The following is a 19,104-nucleotide window of genomic DNA, read 5'->3' as shown; positions in this document are numbered from 1 at the left end:
CCAGACAATTAGTCCTTATATCGTCTCTCTATCTCAACCCCTGTGCTGACAGGCGCATTCACAGTAACACCCACTCATGACTGTGAATATAAATTCATACTTTGATATTAATGACCTCTATCTCGAGGCAGTGGTCAGGGCCGGCACAAGACTTTTTGGAGCTCGCAGCATCACTCCCCCCAACTGCACACCTTCACCACAACCACTCAACCTATAGCTGCACCTGAAATATACAGAATAGTATAGTAACTTGTACTAATGTTAGTGTACTGAGAAATAGCAAAATTTAACAGGAGAAGAGAAGCCAAAAGGAGACAGTAAATAACTCGGCCCACCACTGCCTTTTCTACTCCATTACGTCCAATACATGCATGTACTGCTGGCCATAAATATTATCAGAAAAATGGGTTTTAGTGTGAAGAAAATCTGAGTGATTGTGAGTTTGTGTTTGTACATAAAGCTCAGAGCGTGCATGTGGTTGGCTGGCAGGTGGTAGCTGGGTGGAGGAGTTGATGTATAATAAGTAGCGGGCAGACAGGGAGGTATGATGGAGAGTAAGTGCACAGTCAATTTTCCCATAATGTCTTTACAAGTGGCTGGAGATAGAGCAGACTGTATAAACAGTGTCGTCAGACTCAGTGTGGCTGAAACTGAGCAGCTCTTCTTCTTCTTCCTTTCTTTCTTTCTGCTCCTTACAGACAAATAAGATGCCAGAGGAGCCCATTGTTTTCCTTCCCTGTTATAGCCCGTCTTATTTTCTGGCGCTCTTTGTGTTGCTTTTTCCTCTCTGATCATGAAGTTCAGAAGTTCAGAGTGAGCAATGAGGAGAGAGGGATATGCAGGGAGAAAGACAGAAACGGAGTTGAATAACGCCAAGACTGTAATCAAAGCCAGCCTTATTCTTTTCACACTGTTACATCATCTACACACTCATACAACAGGGTCAAGTTTAACTGTCATTTATCTACAGATTGGACAGTTCACTGTTTGGCTTGAAGGATCTGTCTTTAAATTATCATGATGACATCGAACTATATAAATTAACTTGTTTGAAGACAGTGAAGTTGACAGAATATTAGACCCATATGTGATTCTTAAACATCTTAACACGCTGGTGTCACATCCTTCACTTTTCTGTGAAGGTTTTACACAAGTCAGGAATCGGTGCAGGCTTGTCGGCTTCTTCCTCAAACTGGACAAGGGGATCCACATGCATTTGGCCACCTAGTGCATTTGGCATACTGTGAGACTGTGACAAGCCTGCATCTCATGAAATGACAGTTGCTCCCTCTACTGGAGGATCAAACACAGGAGAACACAACCTCCTATGGACATACAGTAATATGCTTAAATGCTTGTAACTGAGCACCACTGTTTAATCATGCTAATGTGCAGCAGCCTGTAAAAAGAGACACATATTTAGCTTCAAGTTAGCTTATTGTATTACTACTGAAACTACAAAGATTTTGTCTTCCAAGTGGATTGATTTGTATGTAAAATTCAACTTAAAAAGGGACATCATCTGTTCTTGGAGGTGTATTTGAGCCACAAAAGAAGCAGTTTCCTTCTCTAATTAACTGCCCCGGACTCTAATCCAGGTTTATTAAGCTGTCTGCTGATTTTCCTCCATAAGAGGAGTCAACATATCTTTTTGTTTCAGTACTATGTGCTGATACCATAAAACCAGTCCGGAACAGACAACACACAAGTTTTCCAAAAATGTCCCACTGTGACTAGAACTGCTTAATTGGCTGTGGTCACCACTGCATGGTCTTCGATCGGGTCAGTTTCCTGGTCAGAGCGTGGCGAACCGTCAGCATGTAGGAGCGACGGTCGGGCAGAGGGCGCTGCTGATCCAACACCAGCCTGTCCAACACAACAAACAAAACATCACCAATAATCACCAGTAACTGCCAAACTACGCGACACATCACAAACACTGGAAATGTGCACTTTATACTTTCCAAGCTGCTTCTGGAGTTGTCTCATCACTGTCCACAATTTATTTAATCTTTTCAGCTGTGAGTACACTTAAGTATGTCTCATTATCAGCACTCAGGTTAGATATGATACAGCTGCAACGCACCTAATGAGTTGAAACACTGTTGCTTCCACAGCTGATACAGCTTCAGCTACAGACAGCTCGTTGAAGCCGCACCTACACACACACACACACACAAGCACGCAATTTAATTTCACTTAATTAGCAAAGACAAATACAAGGCACTAGTATTTATCTACTTTACATATAAACATTATATACAGTGTATGTAAGTTACTCCAAACTGAGTGGGAAACTAATTAGATGCACAGTGACTCCATAAACTTGGCATCTTCTTCTTCCCTTTAAAGAATATAAAAATATATAAAGATATACAAGACCAATTAAAAAGTTTTGTATCAGTAGAAACTAATGACTACAGTAGAACGATGCAAACACACACACACACACACACACACACACACACACACACACAGAGCGTAGACAATAAAACCAAAGTGATGATGCTATCCTGTGTCCTGTTAACACTTGACCTACAGAGCACACGATGGTCTACCAAACATGGAATGTATGTCCACCTCGTGTGTGTGCGTGTGTGTGTGGAAAGATGACAATAGACAGACGTCAAACAGAGTATGAACAGAGACTCGCTGCACTTTAAGAGCAAACATAGCGAACACACTGTTCCTCTGCAGGTTCAACAGCTCGTGTGTTGGCTTGTTGTCTAAGTTACATTTCATGTCTCCAAGTCATTTTTATACAGAGCATTATACTGTCACTGTCACTGACACTATAATATATAATATAGTTTCTGTCGAGAGGCATCAGAGCTGCAATAATCTTATGGATGGCTTATAGATGTTATAACACATGCAGCATTTATCTTTATGTCATCAAATGAATGACATTAAAGCCCCTATGCACAAGATTTGAAAAGTTTTGACTGCAGCGTCTCCTAGTGGTGCTATTGAAAAAAATAAAAATGAAGACGTCCTGATGCAGGGTGTCACAGTCAGAGGAGGCTTTAGCACCTTTCCTTCAACGTTCCCTCTGTTAATGAGCGAGTTAGTTCCCTACCCAGACTCTGTTTGGTTTGGTCGATGAGTTTTTTGAGTCGTGGGACCTCCAGGAAGGTGAGGCGCTGCGTGATGGAGTAGAGCAGCAGGAAACCGTCAGCCCAGCGGATAGATGACTCCAGAGAGGCCGCAGAGCTCTCCTGGAGGAGATCACGTCTGATAAGTAACCATATGGGAAACACTGACTCACAAAAACATCAGCGAAACGTTGTCAGATTTATTGGCATTAATGAAGGAATAGTTCAACATTGGGGAATATGGTTTATAATATTTCCTCCTTTCACCAGTAGTTACATTATGCTGAACTTAATTAACCGCAAGCTAAAACAATTGGGTTAAAGATGAGGATGAGGTTTTGACTTTGATTAAATTTGACTTGCAAATTAAAGCGCCGCTGATGTTTGTCTGTTTTGTTCGGCCTCCATCAACTCAGAGAAAATTCAACGCAAGAAATCCTGACCTTACCTTTGAGCTAATCATGTTTTATGAATGAGGTTATATTATATATATATTATAACAAACACAACTGTGTTTCATCTCAGTTATAATTCTGCATGACTGGATGCATTGATGCTGATGCCATTTAAACACGTGTTTTGTGCTCTGTGACGCTACAAGGTAGTACAAGTAGAGACCCGAATTTACCTTACAAGCTATATCCAAGATCTCCAGATCAACAGCTTCCTGGTCCACCACCCGACTGCATCTGTAGGTCACCTCTGTGGTACAATAACACACACACACACACACACACACAGTCAGAGGTAGAATGACGCAGTAATGTAAGCAAACGCAATTGTGATAAACATTTACCCTTTTTATGGTCGTACTCGCCGATGAAGCGCTTGGTCATGAAACGAACGCACAGTGCTAGAGACAAAAAACAGACTCAGTGACTTGGAGAGTGAACGGCCAAAAGCACAAGCACACACTCACTGAGTAATATTTCTCTTTTATACTGTACAGTTAGACACATGACATTTTATTTACACATTTGCATCTGATCTGTATGTTTATGTGTGTATGTTATGTGTGTGTATATGTTATTGTCGGTTTAAGAGTTTTCCCTGGCTTGTTTAAACAAACAGACAAGAGCTTTCTGTGTGTTTGGGGCGGAAGGCGTTTGGATGGGTTCATGTTTGTTTGACGTCTGTGTCTGTTGTTAGAGAGCTCACTGGATTTCCCTCACGCGGGACACATTAAAAGGTCATTCAGGCCTGTTCAGGTTGTTATTTGAGCCTTTACGGATGAGCTTTCATTCATTCTCAGGACCTACAACTTGTTGTTTACCTCCGTCAAATCACCGCCGCAGACATCACGAGCTGAGGTGTGGTGTCTCTGAGATATCTGCTGTTTAAAGCATCAAAAAAACAAAAAAACAAGTTGTCTGTCTGGAGGCGATGGTTGCTGGTTACTCTGGGCAACCCACAAACCTCAGCTGTCTTCACTAAAACTATGAGTGAAGTAATAGTATATGTGTAAACTGTGGTCAGCTGAGTTGTGTGGTTATTCTGGACAGCGTTTTGGAGCTGGGTTTTGTAAAATGTAATTCCACTCACATCCACTGTGAACTGAGTCTTTAAACCCCTGATGGAAACATTGCTTGCTTACACCTCTCCACATACAACTGTTCCTCTTACACTGATCTGATCCAACAAAATGCATTTCACTCAGAACTCAATTTCCATTTTTGGCAAACTAGGTGACCATCCTGCAGGTGAACACTTTATTTATTGACACTGCAATCTAGCAAACATGTCTGGTATGAAATAAATCTGCTGTAATTCAAGTGTCTAATAAAAACAGTCATATATTCACAGCATTTAAATCCAGGTTATGTGTGTAATCTTTGAGGTGTGGTCATAATGTTAGAGGTTATGTCTGCATTAACCATGCATGAAAAGCACAAAAGTCCCTGCAAAGCAATTTGTCATCCTGATCTGTTTTCCCACCATCCACCATCGGGAGACAGGCAGCGAGGTCACAGACATGGTCGGATATGTTTACGCTTCAACGCTCAGGTATAGGGGTCAACTTCAGACCTGTGCAAGGATTCCATATTAAGTAAAACCTCTTAAACCGAGACCCAAAAACTTGACCCTAAACTTAACCTCCTTTATTTCCTTGAGCTGGATTTTCCCCCCACACGATGAACATGTGACAGCACGTCCAAACATATGCTCTTACATAATCCAAACCATGCCAATTGTGCACCTCTGCCTTCTGGTCTACCTGTATTTGTGTGCAGTTCACCTGTTTTTCCAGTGTTCTGAGCTCCCAGAATGAGGAGTTTAACTGGAACCATTTTCCCGCTGGGCCCACTATTAGTCCACTGTTGGTCCCTGCATGAAAACCCTACAGAGAGGAGCGGAGAGTCAACGTTAAGTCACAATATATTTACACACAAATGATTACGGAGCTATGGAACTATAACTACTACACCGCAGGCTGCAATAATACTGACCTTTACGTAGAAATAACTTCCAGATATAGAGAGGAGTAAAATAATGAACTCAGTGTTCGGTCTCAAGACACTGAGCAGACTGGGAATGAAGGGAAGGGACTGTCTTCTCTCCTTTTCAGTGTGTTTAAGTGTGAGACTCTCTGCTTGTGTTTTGTTTTAAGAGCTCTCTCTCTCCCCCTCTCTCTCTCTCTCTCTCTCTCTCTCTGGGAACACTATATGACAAAAACCATTTGTTTGGAGGAGCCGTGTCCAGCTCCAGACACCAGTATCTCATTCCGGATCCATTCAAGACGCATAAACACACTTTTTAAAAGGGACTTTCAGCGACTTACAATCGCTCTGAAGATTTACCACTTATCCTGAAATGAAGATAAACTCGCTGTGACACCCAGTGTCGCCTCCAAATCAGAAGATTTACTCCCGCCTCGCTGTAATGGTTTTGAGACTCCGCTGAGTGCTGCTGAGCGTTCACAGCTCACTTTCAAATGTCAAGTCAACTGAATATAGGTTTGTTGTTGTGCACCCAAAAACAAAATCAGTGTGTGTGTGTGAGTCTTTAAACTGAAGCTGCACTTTAAGTCATTTAAACCCGTTTGTGAAGAATGATGGGCATTTGCCCCCTCGCCCAACTCACCAGTGAAGCTTTTTACAAATGTATCGTGAAGCCTCTTTTCTTTCAAACAACAACAAACAGTCCGAGGCGAGTGTGACTCACGCAGTGGCCTTGACATTATCTCCTGTGTGTCAGCAGGCCTGGGCTCAAAGCCAGATTAGACCACATTTCATCAGGGATTATTTTTGGCAAAGCTCGCCTGTGTCTTTTAACGTTTGAGGTATAACAGTTTAAAGTGCAATTTATTTTTTGCTGGAGGGGCAGAAGTTTATTTTCACAACCTGTAGATTATTTAGTGTAATACAAAAGCAAGGATGATGTTCCTGGTTTGTATGAACTGCTCTGCTTCTAAGAAATGACACCGAGTACCAAGTGCTCTCCAAATGTTCGCATTAGTTCACGCTGTTCAGAGCAGTGTAAGCAGTGAAGACAAACACTAATATGCAACACAATGACAGAAACCCACTAAACTGGAGTACAGACATTAGTAAGATTTTATTCATATTTCATACGTTTCTCGCTTTTATTCAACAAAGATCGCTCTCGGGGGCGAGAGCGATTTAATTGTGTACAACAAGCACCAAGGACAGCTTTAAGTTAAGGAGCAAGGCTGAGTTTCTTCAGAGAAGAGTGTGTTCTTTCAGCAGATGAGAGTTTTTTTTTTTTTTTGGTTGTTTGTGTGCGGGTGTTACTGGGTGTTCAGCAAACCGATGGCTCGTCGACAGCAGCGGCTCCTTCTGTGATGGCTTTGACACATTTGGCCATCGTCTGCGAAGCCCTGCTGATGGAGTCTGAGCACAGAAAAAAGGAGCAGGGGTTTAAGAAGTTTATTTTACAATTTTTATATGTATGAATTTTTTCCTGTGTATATATAAAAAAAGATACACTTACCTGTCATGTAGAAGTCCTTTGCTGTAAGTTGTGGTGGCACCAGAGGGGCTGCTATGAGGTCTTGGTTCACTGCCTGAGAGAGTGAGGAAACGGTTGAATGAAGAGATCTGCCTGATAAATCATCTGAGGAATATGTGTGTATTTGTGTGTGTGTGTGTGTGTGTGTGTGTGTGTGTGTGTGTGTGTGTGTGTGTGTGTGTGTGTGTGTACCTTGGCAAGTTCATTTGCTTGTTTGAAGTAGTTCGCCTCCTCTACGTCCTCATAACGGACCAGATTAGGAGAAACCTCAGCTAATCTGGATCGGACCTCGTCCATAGAGTCGTAGGGCAGAGTCACACCAGCCAGCTGCAAACACACAGGGACATTTCTTTGGTCAAATTAACTGTTGATTTGCATTAATGAACACTTGTATATTCTATGTGAGCAACTTCCTGCTCACTTCAGACACAGCTCTGATGATCTTCCAGTCCTCTCGGGCCACTCCTGGTGCAGTGACGGCCACCCGGGTTTGTTGGCTCCTGCCTTCAGTGTTGACATAAGTGGCATTTTTCTCTGTGTATGCTGCGCCAGGTAGGATGATGTCTGCCATTGGTGCTCCTACATCACCGTGGTGACCTGGAGGAGTTGAAAACATATATAAATATATTATCAAAAATGAGTGATTTTGGATTCTTACTTTTACTCTCATGTTATCTACTGAATGCCTTGTGTGTGTGTGTGTGTGTGTGTACCCTGATAGATGATGAGGCTGTCTTTAGGCAGGTCAGCTCTGGTGATGCAGCCGGCATCAGCTCCCAGCAGGAACAGCACTTTGGGTGGATTCTTCCTGATGGCGTCCACACCGGCCTTGTAACCCAGATCCAATGCTGCCACTTGACTCGCCACTCTGGTTACACACACAGACACACAGTATGAGCAGGTGGCATCTCCTGTATTTCACTCATAGAGGCTTTAAAACGTTGCCACTGTACCTGTGCAGGACATTAAGGACTTTCCATCCCTCCTCCACTCCACTGCTGGTTCTGGCGTTCTGAGCGATGGTGGAGACGGTGCTCAAAATGGCGGCTCCGTCTTCTCTCTGCAGAGCGCTGCTGCCCACGATCACTACCGGACGCTTAGCAGCTGAAAGGACCTGGAGACAGAGGAAAGGAGACGAAAAATTAAAATAAAAGTCCTGAGACGTCCAGCTGAGAACTGTCGAACTGTATGTGCGTCCATTACCTGGCAGAAGGGGTGTGTGCCGTTAGCCAGCTCCTTCAGCACTGAAGTGTCCTCTCCCAGGTGGTCGTATGTGTAGCTCAGGTCAACATTGTGACCCACCATGGCAACATGCAGCTCATTATGGAGCCAGCTGCCAGAGGAGGAATACAGGGCAGAAAGTTAGAGTGCAACTTTGTTGGGAAAGGGAGAAAGTAGCTCAGTAACAGTGAGCGAAATATTGACTGTAAAGTGTGATTTCTGGAGTTTACCTCTTGCGGATTCGGGCGTTGAACAGTGGGGCTTCATAACGTGGGTTGGTTCCTATGAGCAGCAGCAGGTCGCAGTCCTCAATGCCGGCGATGCGGGTGTTCAACAGGTAGTTGGAGCGCAGGTCAGTCCTGCAGAGGGAGCAAAAAATAATAACAACACTGTTGGAACACTTCACTTTGTTTAAGCTCATAACCTTCACAAACACATGAGCAGACTCACCCTGCCCCCGCTGTGGGGAAGACCTCCTCGGTGCAGAGGTTTTCTGAGTCGAGTCTGTTGAGGAGGTCTTTGAGGGAGATCAGAGCTTCGGCGTCGGCCATCCCTCCTGCTATGGCTGCGACCTCACTGCCCTGCACGCTCTGCAGCTACACACACACAGACAGGCATTTATGAATACAGGCAAGAAAATGTAATACAACTAAAATGCCAAAGAGGATGCCTCAGCTGTCATTAATGACCTCCAGTAACAGACTGAGACACATTTGGCTCCCTGAAAACAAAAACATGAATATCACCATCTCCCATCAACAACAAACAGGTCACATAAAGAAGCAAACACACACTTACTGCTCCAGCAACACGAGTGAGCGCGTCCTCCCAGGTGGTGGGGGTCAGCTGACCTGAATCATCCTTCACCATCGGCTGGGTCAACCTCTGTCTCTTCAGACCATCATATGCGAACCTGAGGATGCACGTGTTAGAATTGTAGTTCTTTAGTCGAGCTACATAGCAACAGATATAACTTTTTTTACGTGGATTCATTCAACCTGTTTCAATTTTCTTTAATTCACTCTTAACTTCCTTAATTCACTCTGAAACATGTTATCAGGTTTATACTTTCTGCCTTGGGTCTGTCTGTGACTCACCTGGTCTTGTCAGAGATCCATTCTTCGTTGACATCTTCATTCAGCCTGGGCATCACCCTCATTACCTCACCTCCTCTTGTGCTCACCACGATGTTACTGCCCACGGCGTCCAACACGTCGATCGACTCGGTTTTCCTGCAAAGACAGCAGAAGATGAGACCAAAGAAAAAGATACGACAGAATAGGACACAAAGATGAACACGCTAACTTTAAACTGCTAAAACAAATACTTTCCATGTTTTTAAAAAAAAAAAAAAAAAGCTCAAATCTGCAGTAACGGACTAATCTGGATAATAGTCCACCAGCTTAACTGAAGTATCAGACTCGTTCCTACCTGGTCTCCCATGGTCGTGCGGTGAAAGCGTAGGGTTTGGATGTGAGCGCTCCAACAGGACAGACATCGATGACGTTCCCCGACAGCTCCGACATGAACATCTTCTCTACATACGTCCCGATCTGCAGGTTGTTTCCTCTTCCTGTTGTTCCCAAGTCTTCAACACCAGCGATCTCACTGGCAAAACTTCAAATAAAAACACACACACAGGAATGAATGAATGAATGAATGAATGAATGAATATGCAGTTAAGAGGATCTCATAAATTTCGCCACTTGAAAAGACCTAAGTACTTACCGGACGCAGCGTGTGCACTGGATGCAGCGGGTCATGATGGTTTTGATGAGAGGTCCAATGTTTTTGTCCTCCACTGCTCTCTTCGCTTCTGAGAAACGACTGCGGTCTGAACCAAACTGCATGGACTGATCCTGGTGACACAGCATACACGCAATTATTCAATGATTTAGGCACCACAAACTCAATTCCATTCACTTCCATTGTTTTACAGTCACAGCTGATGCCTCAGCAGCAGCAGCAGCAGCAGCTGTGTCTATTTGCATGGCAAGATACCACTAAGGATAAAGGAGAACATATGTTTTTTTTTTTTTTTTTTTTGTAGGTGAACTGGCCTTTTAACTTCCACAACCTCATCCTTTAGTTACCTGCAGGTCACACTCTCCTCCTTGATCACAGATGGGGCAGTCCAGTGGGTGGTTGGCCAGCAGGAACTCCATCACTCCCTCTCTGAATGCACATTAAGAGTTTATTAACTAAGTTGACATTTTACAAGTTTTCCAAAAGACTGAATCGTATTTGAATTTGTACCTGGCTTTGCGTGTTTTCTCTGAGTTAGTGAGGATGTTCCAACCCTTCATAACGGGCATGGCACACGCTGCTACCGGCTGAGGGCACACGACAGCACACACACACATCAATTAGACATTAACACTGTAAACGTTTACAGCATTTTCTGACCCAAGGCATCTACTGTATCAGTGTTCTTTGTTACAAGTTGAGGCTAGTTCAGCTTAGTGCCTAAGGACAAAACAGATGCACTCTGTTACCTTTGGAGCTTTCTCAATCTCCACCAAACACATACGGCAGTTTCCTGCCACTGAGAGGCGCTCATGGTAACAGAACCTGGGGATCTGGATTCCTACTTTCTCACAGGCCTGAAAGGGAGAGGAAAGAGACATCAAGCAACAACAACAAGTTAGTAAAGCTACACTAATCTATTGTCTTACTGGCCCTACCCAAGTACTTGGTTCACTAACTGATGATACCTAAATAAATGAGGTTCTACCTCGTTATCCAGGCTCCTGAAATATGTTAGTGTTACAATTATCCCTTGAAACATGCCAGTAAGCTTTGGTAACACCAGGTCCTGAATTCTTTATTTTAACAATAAAACATTAATAATGTTGATTGTTTGAATGGCACATAATGTAGCAGATAGATTTTAGAGTAAATTATTGGCAGGACAACACAAATACCCTACAATAATGTCGACTGGTGAATACACGTAGATGCCAGAATCTACAGCACTAACAGACCATATAAAACGTCTGTATTAGCTTGCAGTTAAATAATTTGATGCTTCTTACCTGGAGGACAGTAGTTCCAGGCTCCACCTCCACTGGTTTCCCATCCACAAACACTTCCACCATGTTACTGGCAGCGCGCACTGGAGTACGCACTGAAATTGTAAACAAAAGGACACAGTTGTTGAAATGACCAGAAACTCTACCAATAAAATACATTTAAAATATACTGTTTCCATATAAGTGAGAAAAATGGACCAGAGGTACATCTTGAAATGAAGTAGACCTGCATTTGGTATGAATGTATATAAATATCCTTGGGTTAAATCTAAACTAACAAACATTGTGCTATACTCGAACTAGTGATTTTAAATACCCACACCCTGCACTAAGGAGAAGAACTGCTGTTGGTTACCTTGAGACACACACACATTTAGATCTTACCAGTGCTGGATGGAGCCCGGCTGCCTTTGGCAGCTCCGGCTAGAGCACGGCCGACGATCGGCAGTCGCAACATGACTCTGAATGAAAAACAGAGAGAAAGCAGCCAACATATGAGCTAACCTTTTTCTGACTGATAGCAAAGTGTACATCAGAATCCAAAGAGGGATCAATAGAATGAACTTGTAACAACTAAATTATTAATTAATAACAGTAACAGCCAGTGCTCTTAAGAGGTTTCTATTTTCTATATCACTTAGGTTTTTGTTGTTACACGATAGCTTAAAATTTGGGGTTTTTTCGGTGTTGCTATCTGTACAGTAAAGTAAAACAGTATGTTAATAAATGAGGAGTTAGCAAACTTAAGTATGCTTCTTGTTTCATCAGGGCTACTAAGTATGTCACTAATAACTATACAAAGTGTTGCTACAAGTTTTGAACATTAATATTTACTATTAAAAGTCTTATTAATTCTGATTAAAATCTGATAGCAGATTCAAATAGAATCTTTGGGGGTTCCAGGGTTTACAAAACATTATCAATGTGCTGAATATGAGGTACTAATGAATATTTTTGGGATTGAGGTCTTCAATCCCACATCTGGAACACTTGGAAGTTTCTTCTCCATAGACTGGACAGCCTTAAAAAATTATTAGAAGGTCCAGTGCATTGAGCAAGTCCAGCTAATACTCGAAGCACAGTGACAGCGTACATAACCAGAGATACTGAAGCTTGTGCTACTTAGCATGCTAGCTGTCACTGTCAACAACAACAAGTGTTATTCTCACTCAGACACGTAACGTTTCAAGGAGATAATGCACAGAGGTCAAAAGCAGATTCCCCGAAACATACTGAGATAATAACGCAACTACATATAGTTTTTGTTTTTAAGCAATGTGGACAGGAAAAGGAGCTAAAAGTAGCATGAACCTTCCAATGAGGGCTCCTTTTTGCAGGCTAACAGCGTTAGCTTAGAGAACTACTCAAGGGCACGGGCAGTGCAGTGTTGTCAGAGGGTAACTAAGGGTAATCAGGTCAAACACATAATTTCTCACTGGTCTTGCAATTAAATAACATAAAGATTTAAACGTGCGTAAGTGCATTAAGTGTTTCTCGTTCTTACCTTTCGCTATTTGGCCTTCTTGACCACAACAGCGGTGATGTGAGTTTTACAACCAGTCAAATAGCTATGGCTCTGTTAGCGGAAATAGCGTAGTGTTCTACTTCCGTTTGAAATGAGACCCCAGGTTTCACAATAAAAGTAACACCTTCACACAAAAAATAAACAAAAAGGTGTTTCTCTACCTGAATTAGTATTTAATTTAATAAGCATAATATACAGTTAGCATAAAACTTTCCAACATTTCTTTTATTGGAGAAATTCACTTATTTAACTTCAGTACTAATATTGTATTTGTGCATGTGCGTGTTACTGCACAGTTTATTAGAAATATCAATAAAAATGTGTATAGAGCTGTGTAGAGTGTAAAATTTCATTTAAAATATTTTTGAGGAATATGAATTTGACAGTAACATCCCATATTGTTTACCTGTTGATCTACTAAATTTGTTAATTCGTTTTCACAAAATAGATAGGTTCGGCTTTCACCTTCAACTACATTTCCCACAATGAACCGGGCGTTTACCGGAACTAGCTACGTGTTCATTTTCGCGACGGTTCAGGAAGCGTCTATAAACAGCTACAGAAACGAGCAATAGTTGGTGCTTTCTCCTGTGAAGGAGTACAGCAAAACAGGTAAATATTCTCCAGAACCAAGAAGTGTAATTGTTCAGCTGCTAAACAGTCACTGCTGAGTTTATGCCAGTTGAGTTACAAATGAGACTAACCAGGCCTTCTCATGTTATTAAACTAGTTAGCAACAAGCTAACTGTGGTTGCTAGCGTCCACTTAACTTAAATAAATTAAATATATCAGTGTTTTTCGTGGATGAAACTGATACTGCTCAATAGTTAACCGATGTTATTGGTTTTATAATAACGATTTTGCATACTTTTGAGCTTTTGGGTGTAGCTCAGTTAATGTATAGTTGTAGTGTAGGCTTGCAGTAGCACCCTCTGTTTCTGTGTCATCATGTGTCATTGTTGACTGATCAGTTACAGATGTATTATACATTTAAAAAGGTATATTTTAAATTTTATATTTGTCACTGTAAAGCTTAGGTTGCTCCTCCTCTACAGAGAAATCTTAGACCTAGATAACCTTCAGAATAAAACAAAACACCAGAGAGAAATCAGAACTTTACAAATCTAATAAATCAGACTGCATATGTCGCTCAAGTCTGCCATCTGACATAGTCTCAAAGCTTAATCTACCTATTTTTCTTCTCCTCTACCCTCCATCCTTTCCCCCTCCCCATTCATTGTGCACTTGAAATCTAATTTGCAGCACCATGTTGCCGACCACCTCGCCACACAGCAACGGTGCCCTTGGCTCCAGGGATGCTGCACGCCACACAGCGGGCGCCAAGCGCTACAAGTACCTGCGACGGCTGCTGCATTTCAGACAGATGGACTTTGAGTTTGCCCTGTGGCAAATGCTTTACTTGTTCACATCACCACAGAGGGTCTACCGCAACTTCCACTATAGGAAACAGACCAAAGACCAGTGGGCCAGGGACGATCCTGCTTTCCTGGTCGTGCTCAGCATCTGGCTGTGTGGTGAGTCTGTGCTCATCTGATGGTGCCAATATAAACAAGTCTTGGGAATAATATCTGTCTATTCATTTCCACACCTATTTGTTTTCCCTGTTGGATTATATTTAAAGAAACACTGGTGCATTGTGGTTCATTTGAATTGGTCTTAATGCTGCCAGTTGAATACTGATGTTGTCTCTGATAACTAAACACTGCCTGTATTCATCTGCAGTGTCAACAATAGGCTTTGGTCTGGTGCTGGACATGGGTGTCCTGGAGACTCTGAAACTGCTGTTGTGGGTGGTCTTTGTGGACTGCATAGGAGTCGGTCTGTTCATATCGACACTCATGTGGTGAGTCGCAAGTTCGTCTAGATTACTGTATGAAATGAAAGGAGTTGCAAGAAGTAATTGTTAATTTTCTTTTGTCTTTTCCAGGGTTATCAGCAACAAGTACCTGCTAAAGCAACCCAGCAAAAATTTTGATGTTGAATGGGGCTACGCATTTGATGTTCATCTCAATGCTTTCTACCCACTTCTAGTCATCCTGCATTTTCTGCAGCTCTTCTTCATCAACCGTGAGTAAATTGTGTCTCTGTGAGTTTTTTGAGTATGTCTGAAAGTACATGGTCCAATTTAGTTTTAAATGCAAATTTAAAAGTCCTGAAACCCATTCTTCGTCCACTGTTGACTTTGTTTTCTATATTTCTTTATTTTATATTATGAATAATTTGTAACAATATAGTTGCTCATTAAACTCCCACTAATGAAGACATGCAAAAAACTAACAGATGTGTTCTCTGCAATGACTTGTGTTACAGTTTGTATTTGGACAGTCAGTTGTATGCATAGTTAACTTAAACCTGTTCCATCTGGTGATAGACAAAAACAACACCTCTAACAAAGCCTTAGAAAGTGGAGTGTATCCGTCACACCGTGATGAACCAACACCGACAGAGTCTTGTGACATCTCTTTTAAGCTTATAGGTGCTTTTCACTTCATTTTGAATTTTTCTCCTTTGCTCTCGTGAATGATTCAACCTTCTTTGATATCAGTGGATTATTTAGTGGGTAAACCAGTTTTCGACCATACAAAAATATCTATCCCAAAAAAGTCTAAGAGGACACTGTCTTAAGTTTAGTTAATCAGCTATAAAATTGATACTCACAGTAATCCAGTGTGGCTTAATTTAGAAAGATGTGACAAAAACTACAAAAATGACCCGTTTGGATTAGTTTATCAGATGTTATGTCTGAACTTATTTGTTGTTGTTTTTTAGATATTGTCGTGATAAACTCCGACTGGTTCCTGGGATACTTCGTCGGGAACACTATGTGGCTGATCGCCATCGGTTATTATCTCTACATCACCTTCTTAGGGTACAATGGTAAGCCCCATTCACATTTTAATACAATATATTAAATTACTTTTGACTTTTTCTGTAAAAAAAAATAAGAGCAGAATAGACACTTTCTGCATGTATGCCACCTTTTTGGCAAAACAGGATTTCAGATCAGGTTCATACAATAGCCGGTCACATGTTTGTTTGTTTTGTTTTTTTCAAATTTCCATTTCAATGAGACTTTATAGATGTGTACTGTCAGCACAAAGTGTCTGCTGTCTGTAAACCGTCGTCTTGCGTTATCCTCACAGCTCTACCTTTCCTGAAGAACACGGTGGTGCTGCTCTACCCCTTCGCTCTGCTCGGCCTCATCTACGTCCTCTCTGTCTCTCTGGGCTGGAACTTCACTCAGGCTCTCTGCTGGTTTTACAAGTACCGAGTCCAGTAGAACCGGTTTGTCCCTGAGAGTGGACACTAGTTGCCTCCAGGCCCTCGTCGAAATCTGTTTTCAACTCACGCCTGTGTGACATCAAAACCATTTCCAGCTGCTGTCGGTCAACATCTGGTTGAGATGGACTCTGCCTCTGGTTGACTCTTAGTAAACTTGGACCTCTGGGTTGATTGAAGCTGACTGTTTCTTGACTCTCACTTGATTTTCTGTTTGGCTCTCCTGTTGAGCTGGAGCTCCAAAGTCAGTAAACAGCGATGTGTTTGGACTGGTTGCATAAACAAGGGGACAGATGAGACGCAGCTTTTATTGTTGTTCTTTTTGTATGATTTGTAAATAGTACTCTGGCAGGTTGTAATATATACACAGAGGTTTGTTTCTGAAGAGGTTGCTTTGTTTCTTTGAGTTTTCATAAAAAAAGAAAATGAAAATCCTGCTTATTAAAGAGAAGGAAGGAAAGTAGAGGAATGTGGGAAGCATTTTTTCCTTTTTTCCTTAAAGTGTACATTCCAAAGCACTTTCAATAAAGGGTTTTATTAAATTAAGTTACTGCAGTTTTACTTCCAGAGGAATAACTCAAAACCACGCTCTCTTGTTGCAGAATATTTGAGGTCTCTGGGGAGGGTTTTTTTTTTTTTTTTATACAATGCAAGATTTTGTAGTAACATGTTAAACCCTCACAGTGGCACTGTCGTTGCTGTAATGGGTGACTGGACGTGATAACATCGTGGTGCTGGAGTATCACAGTAATATTTGTGGTTTACCTCATGATGCGGATGCAACGTGAGGAATCTATAACTGAAAAAAAAAAATGGCATGATCACGTGTCTCCAGGTGCTCTGGTTTGACGATTCTAAATTGGCCATTAAAAAGAAAAACAAGTAATAATGACAATAAAAATGAATAATCATTTTGGAGTGGAATTGAATTTGTAAGATAAATAAGGTAAGACAGTGACAAGTGAGTATTGATAATGATATGATAATGGGGAATATGAATATTATTTACAATGGAAAAAATACATTTATGTAAGATATTGTATAACTTGAGAGCTGCTCATTTTCTCGTTTGCAAAAGACTGAAAAAAAAAAAGAATGCAAGAGGAAACAGGCTCTTCAACAAACTGCATGAAAGCAGTTTAAGATTTAAGAATACTCGTAACCGGTGGGCTTAGACCATGAAAAACAATGAGAAGAACAACTTTTAAACATGGTTGATAATTCGATCAGAGAAGCCATTTTTATTTATTTTGATGAACCAGATTCAGGCCTTTGGCTCGTTACCGCACCTTTCTACTTCACAGAATTCATGAGCATTTGCTTGAACTTCTCCAAGTCGACTTTCTTAATGATGACCGCCTTGTGTTTCTTCTTCATCTGCTCAATGTAGTCCAGCACCATCATGCCTCTGGTGTATTTCCCCTCCAGCTCCACCGTCACAGCAATCTGGGGAAGGGCGACAGGAAGTGATTTGAGCACTCCAAACAGATTTTTTTTTTTAAGAAAAAAAAGAAAGAAAAACAATGGCGGTTCACCTCCTCACTCTCTGTTATAATCGTGGGGTCGATGGCTGCAGCTATGGCGTAGGTGTCACAGGAATTGAACCCTTTCCCCTCTGTGGTCTCCTTTTGATATTCCGCTGACCTCGCTTTCTGCAGAGACGAGATGTTTACATGAGGTGTTACTGAGGATAATTCGGCACTGAAAGCAGACTGAGCAGCAGTCTCGACTCTAACATTAGAGTAAGAACATTGTGTAGACCTGTACTTGATCAAACGCTCTTGGTGTTGCATGTTGCATCATGTAACCCCACAGGTATTTGCTAGTGTCAGCACAGTATGATCATTTCCCTCTACATGTCTTTCTCACCGTCACTGTAAGGTTGGAAATCTTTTTAAAGAATTCAGCCTTCTCTGTGTTTTGGGCCAGCCACTGGTCATAGAAAGACTGAGGGGGAACAACAGAGAGTGATCAGTGTATAAATAAAGTCAATCAAATCATCATAAAATGGCATTTCTGCATGTTTTTCATGTTGCTTTAAATATAAATTACATAAAGATAGTTGAAATTTTATTGCTTTATCAATCCAGATATCTTTGGAATAAAAAAAAAGTCTTAATCTTCAGATAATGCTGATAATCTTTAAAGCATTGAAGGGTTAATCTCTTGTCATGTTCTGTTTTCAGCCTCACCCACGGCAGGCTGTTCCTGCAGCTGAACTCCCAGGAGGCGATGTAGGTGGGGCAGGTGTAGCGGTCCAACACGACGTAGGCCGCCTCAGGGTCAGCCACGAAGTTAAACTCTCCACATGCAGTGGTGTTACCCCTGGCTACACACACACACACACACACACACACACACACACACAGTTATTATTATTCTCAGTAATATAAGAGCAGAGATGCAAATCAAGAATTAAAGATGTGGCAGATTTCGGCAGTTGACCTACAGTTAATGTTTCCCCCCATCAGGTAGAGTGCCTTCAGTTTCTTAGGGAAGTTGGGGTCCAGTTGGACTGCAACAGCCAGGTTGGTGAGGGGGGCCGTGGCCACTAGAGTCACCTGCAGACGGCAGCAGCAGCAAAGCAACACATGCATCATCTTTATATTAAATATGCGTGTGAATTTGACATTTTCATGATTATGTTTTTTAGAATTGAAATGAATTAATTCATTTGCAAATAAAAGCCCTTGTGTTTGTCTCACCTCTCCAGGGTTTTGATTGACAATCTTGATCATGGCCTGCACAGCTTTTTTCTTCAGCAGCTCCAGGCCTGGAGCGTCCGGATCTGGGACATCTCCCAGTCCGTCCTTCCCATGGTAGTCTCCGGCATGTTGCTTACGGGCCAGCAGGGGCTTTCCACAGCCACGATACACTGGGATCTGTGGGGGTATGGCAAGGGCGAAGGTCAAACTTTCACACTGCCCTAAATCTACTCAACAACCCCCCCCCCCCCCCCCCC

The 19,104-nt window shown here is 41.9% G+C and overlaps 4 protein-coding genes across 4 annotated transcripts in view; 1 reads left to right on the top strand and 3 right to left on the bottom strand.

Moving 5' to 3' along the window:
* Positions 1-862: 862 nt before the first annotated feature.
* On the bottom strand, positions 863-5,662 carry LOC111665372 (ras-related and estrogen-regulated growth inhibitor). The gene is made up of 7 exons (XM_023420360.2): positions 5,543-5,662; positions 5,332-5,433; positions 3,892-3,948; positions 3,724-3,797; positions 3,034-3,218; positions 2,087-2,158; positions 863-1,866 (listed from the first exon to the last, which is right to left on the bottom strand). The coding sequence occupies exons 2-7, from the start codon at positions 5,381-5,383 to the stop codon at positions 1,758-1,760; spliced, it is 549 nt and encodes a 182-aa protein (XP_023276128.1). The 5' UTR covers positions 5,384-5,433; positions 5,543-5,662; the 3' UTR covers positions 863-1,757.
* Positions 5,663-6,631: 969 nt separating this feature from the next.
* Positions 6,632-12,910, bottom strand: LOC111665335 (NADH-ubiquinone oxidoreductase 75 kDa subunit, mitochondrial-like). The gene is made up of 19 exons (XM_023420306.2): positions 12,822-12,910; positions 11,702-11,778; positions 11,321-11,412; positions 10,781-10,888; positions 10,542-10,618; positions 10,379-10,460; positions 10,014-10,144; positions 9,717-9,902; positions 9,383-9,517; positions 9,084-9,198; positions 8,736-8,881; positions 8,516-8,644; positions 8,268-8,397; positions 8,018-8,178; positions 7,778-7,932; positions 7,486-7,661; positions 7,257-7,391; positions 7,047-7,119; positions 6,632-6,946 (listed from the first exon to the last, which is right to left on the bottom strand). Exons 2-19 carry the CDS (start codon positions 11,772-11,774, stop codon positions 6,855-6,857), a joined length of 2,196 nt encoding a protein of 731 aa, XP_023276074.1. The 5' UTR covers positions 11,775-11,778; positions 12,822-12,910; the 3' UTR covers positions 6,632-6,854.
* Positions 12,911-13,342: 432 nt separating this feature from the next.
* Positions 13,343-16,688, top strand: unc50 (unc-50 homolog (C. elegans)). The gene is made up of 6 exons (XM_023420255.2): positions 13,343-13,454; positions 14,106-14,377; positions 14,586-14,706; positions 14,791-14,930; positions 15,633-15,740; positions 16,007-16,688. The coding sequence occupies exons 2-6, from the start codon at positions 14,110-14,112 to the stop codon at positions 16,141-16,143; spliced, it is 774 nt and encodes a 257-aa protein (XP_023276023.1). The 5' UTR covers positions 13,343-13,454; positions 14,106-14,109; the 3' UTR covers positions 16,144-16,688.
* Positions 16,689-17,356: 668 nt separating this feature from the next.
* LOC111665303 (inosine-uridine preferring nucleoside hydrolase-like) overlaps positions 17,357-19,104 on the bottom strand; it is a 2,806-nt gene continuing 1,058 nt past the window's right edge. The window contains exons 3-8 of the mRNA XM_023420254.2: positions 18,848-19,024; positions 18,592-18,703; positions 18,335-18,471; positions 18,012-18,089; positions 17,678-17,794; positions 17,357-17,588 (exon numbers count right to left, since the gene is read on the bottom strand). Of these exons, the coding sequence (XP_023276022.1) occupies positions 17,436-17,588; positions 17,678-17,794; positions 18,012-18,089; positions 18,335-18,471; positions 18,592-18,703; positions 18,848-19,024 (774 nt within the window). The 3' untranslated portion in view covers positions 17,357-17,435. The remainder of the gene's footprint in view (positions 17,589-17,677; positions 17,795-18,011; positions 18,090-18,334; positions 18,472-18,591; positions 18,704-18,847; positions 19,025-19,104) is intronic.

This window comes from Seriola lalandi, unplaced genomic scaffold, assembly GCF_002814215.2.
Source record: "Seriola lalandi dorsalis isolate HSWRI2012SDOR001 ecotype SW California unplaced genomic scaffold, Sedor1 jcf7180002054630, whole genome shotgun sequence".
Taxonomy (NCBI): Eukaryota; Metazoa; Chordata; class Actinopteri; order Carangiformes; family Carangidae; genus Seriola; species Seriola lalandi.
The sequence above is the reverse complement of the archived record's forward strand: the minus strand, read 5'-3'. Positions and strand labels throughout refer to the sequence as shown.

Bases quoted from the DNA above. Each gene is read 5' to 3' on its own strand.
- LOC111665372 (XM_023420360.2), bottom strand. From the start codon at position 5,383: ATGGTTCCAGTTAAACTCCTCATTCTGGGAGCTCAGAACACTGGAAAA. The intron at 3,949-5,331 runs GTGAACTGCACA...TTTTGTCTCTAG, and splicing joins TCAGAACACTGGAAAAACAG to CACTGTGCGTTCGTTTCATG. The intron at 1,867-2,086 runs GTGCGTTGCAGC...TGTGTTGGACAG, and splicing joins ACAGTGTTTCAACTCATTAG to GCTGGTGTTGGATCAGCAGC.
- LOC111665335 (XM_023420306.2), bottom strand. From the start codon at position 11,774: ATGTTGCGACTGCCGATCGTCGGCCGTGCTCTAGCCGGAGCTGCCAAA. The intron at 10,461-10,541 runs GTACAAATTCAA...ATGTGCATTCAG, and splicing joins GAGAAAACACGCAAAGCCAG to AGAGGGAGTGATGGAGTTCC. The intron at 7,662-7,777 runs GTACACACACAC...CAACTCCTCCAG, and splicing joins CAGCCTCATCATCTATCAGG to GTCACCACGGTGATGTAGGA.
- unc50 (XM_023420255.2), top strand. From the start codon at position 14,110: ATGTTGCCGACCACCTCGCCACACAGCAACGGTGCCCTTGGCTCCAGG. The intron at 14,378-14,585 runs GTGAGTCTGTGC...ATTCATCTGCAG, and splicing joins GCTCAGCATCTGGCTGTGTG to TGTCAACAATAGGCTTTGGT. The intron at 14,707-14,790 runs GTGAGTCGCAAG...TGTCTTTTCCAG, and splicing joins TTCATATCGACACTCATGTG to GGTTATCAGCAACAAGTACC.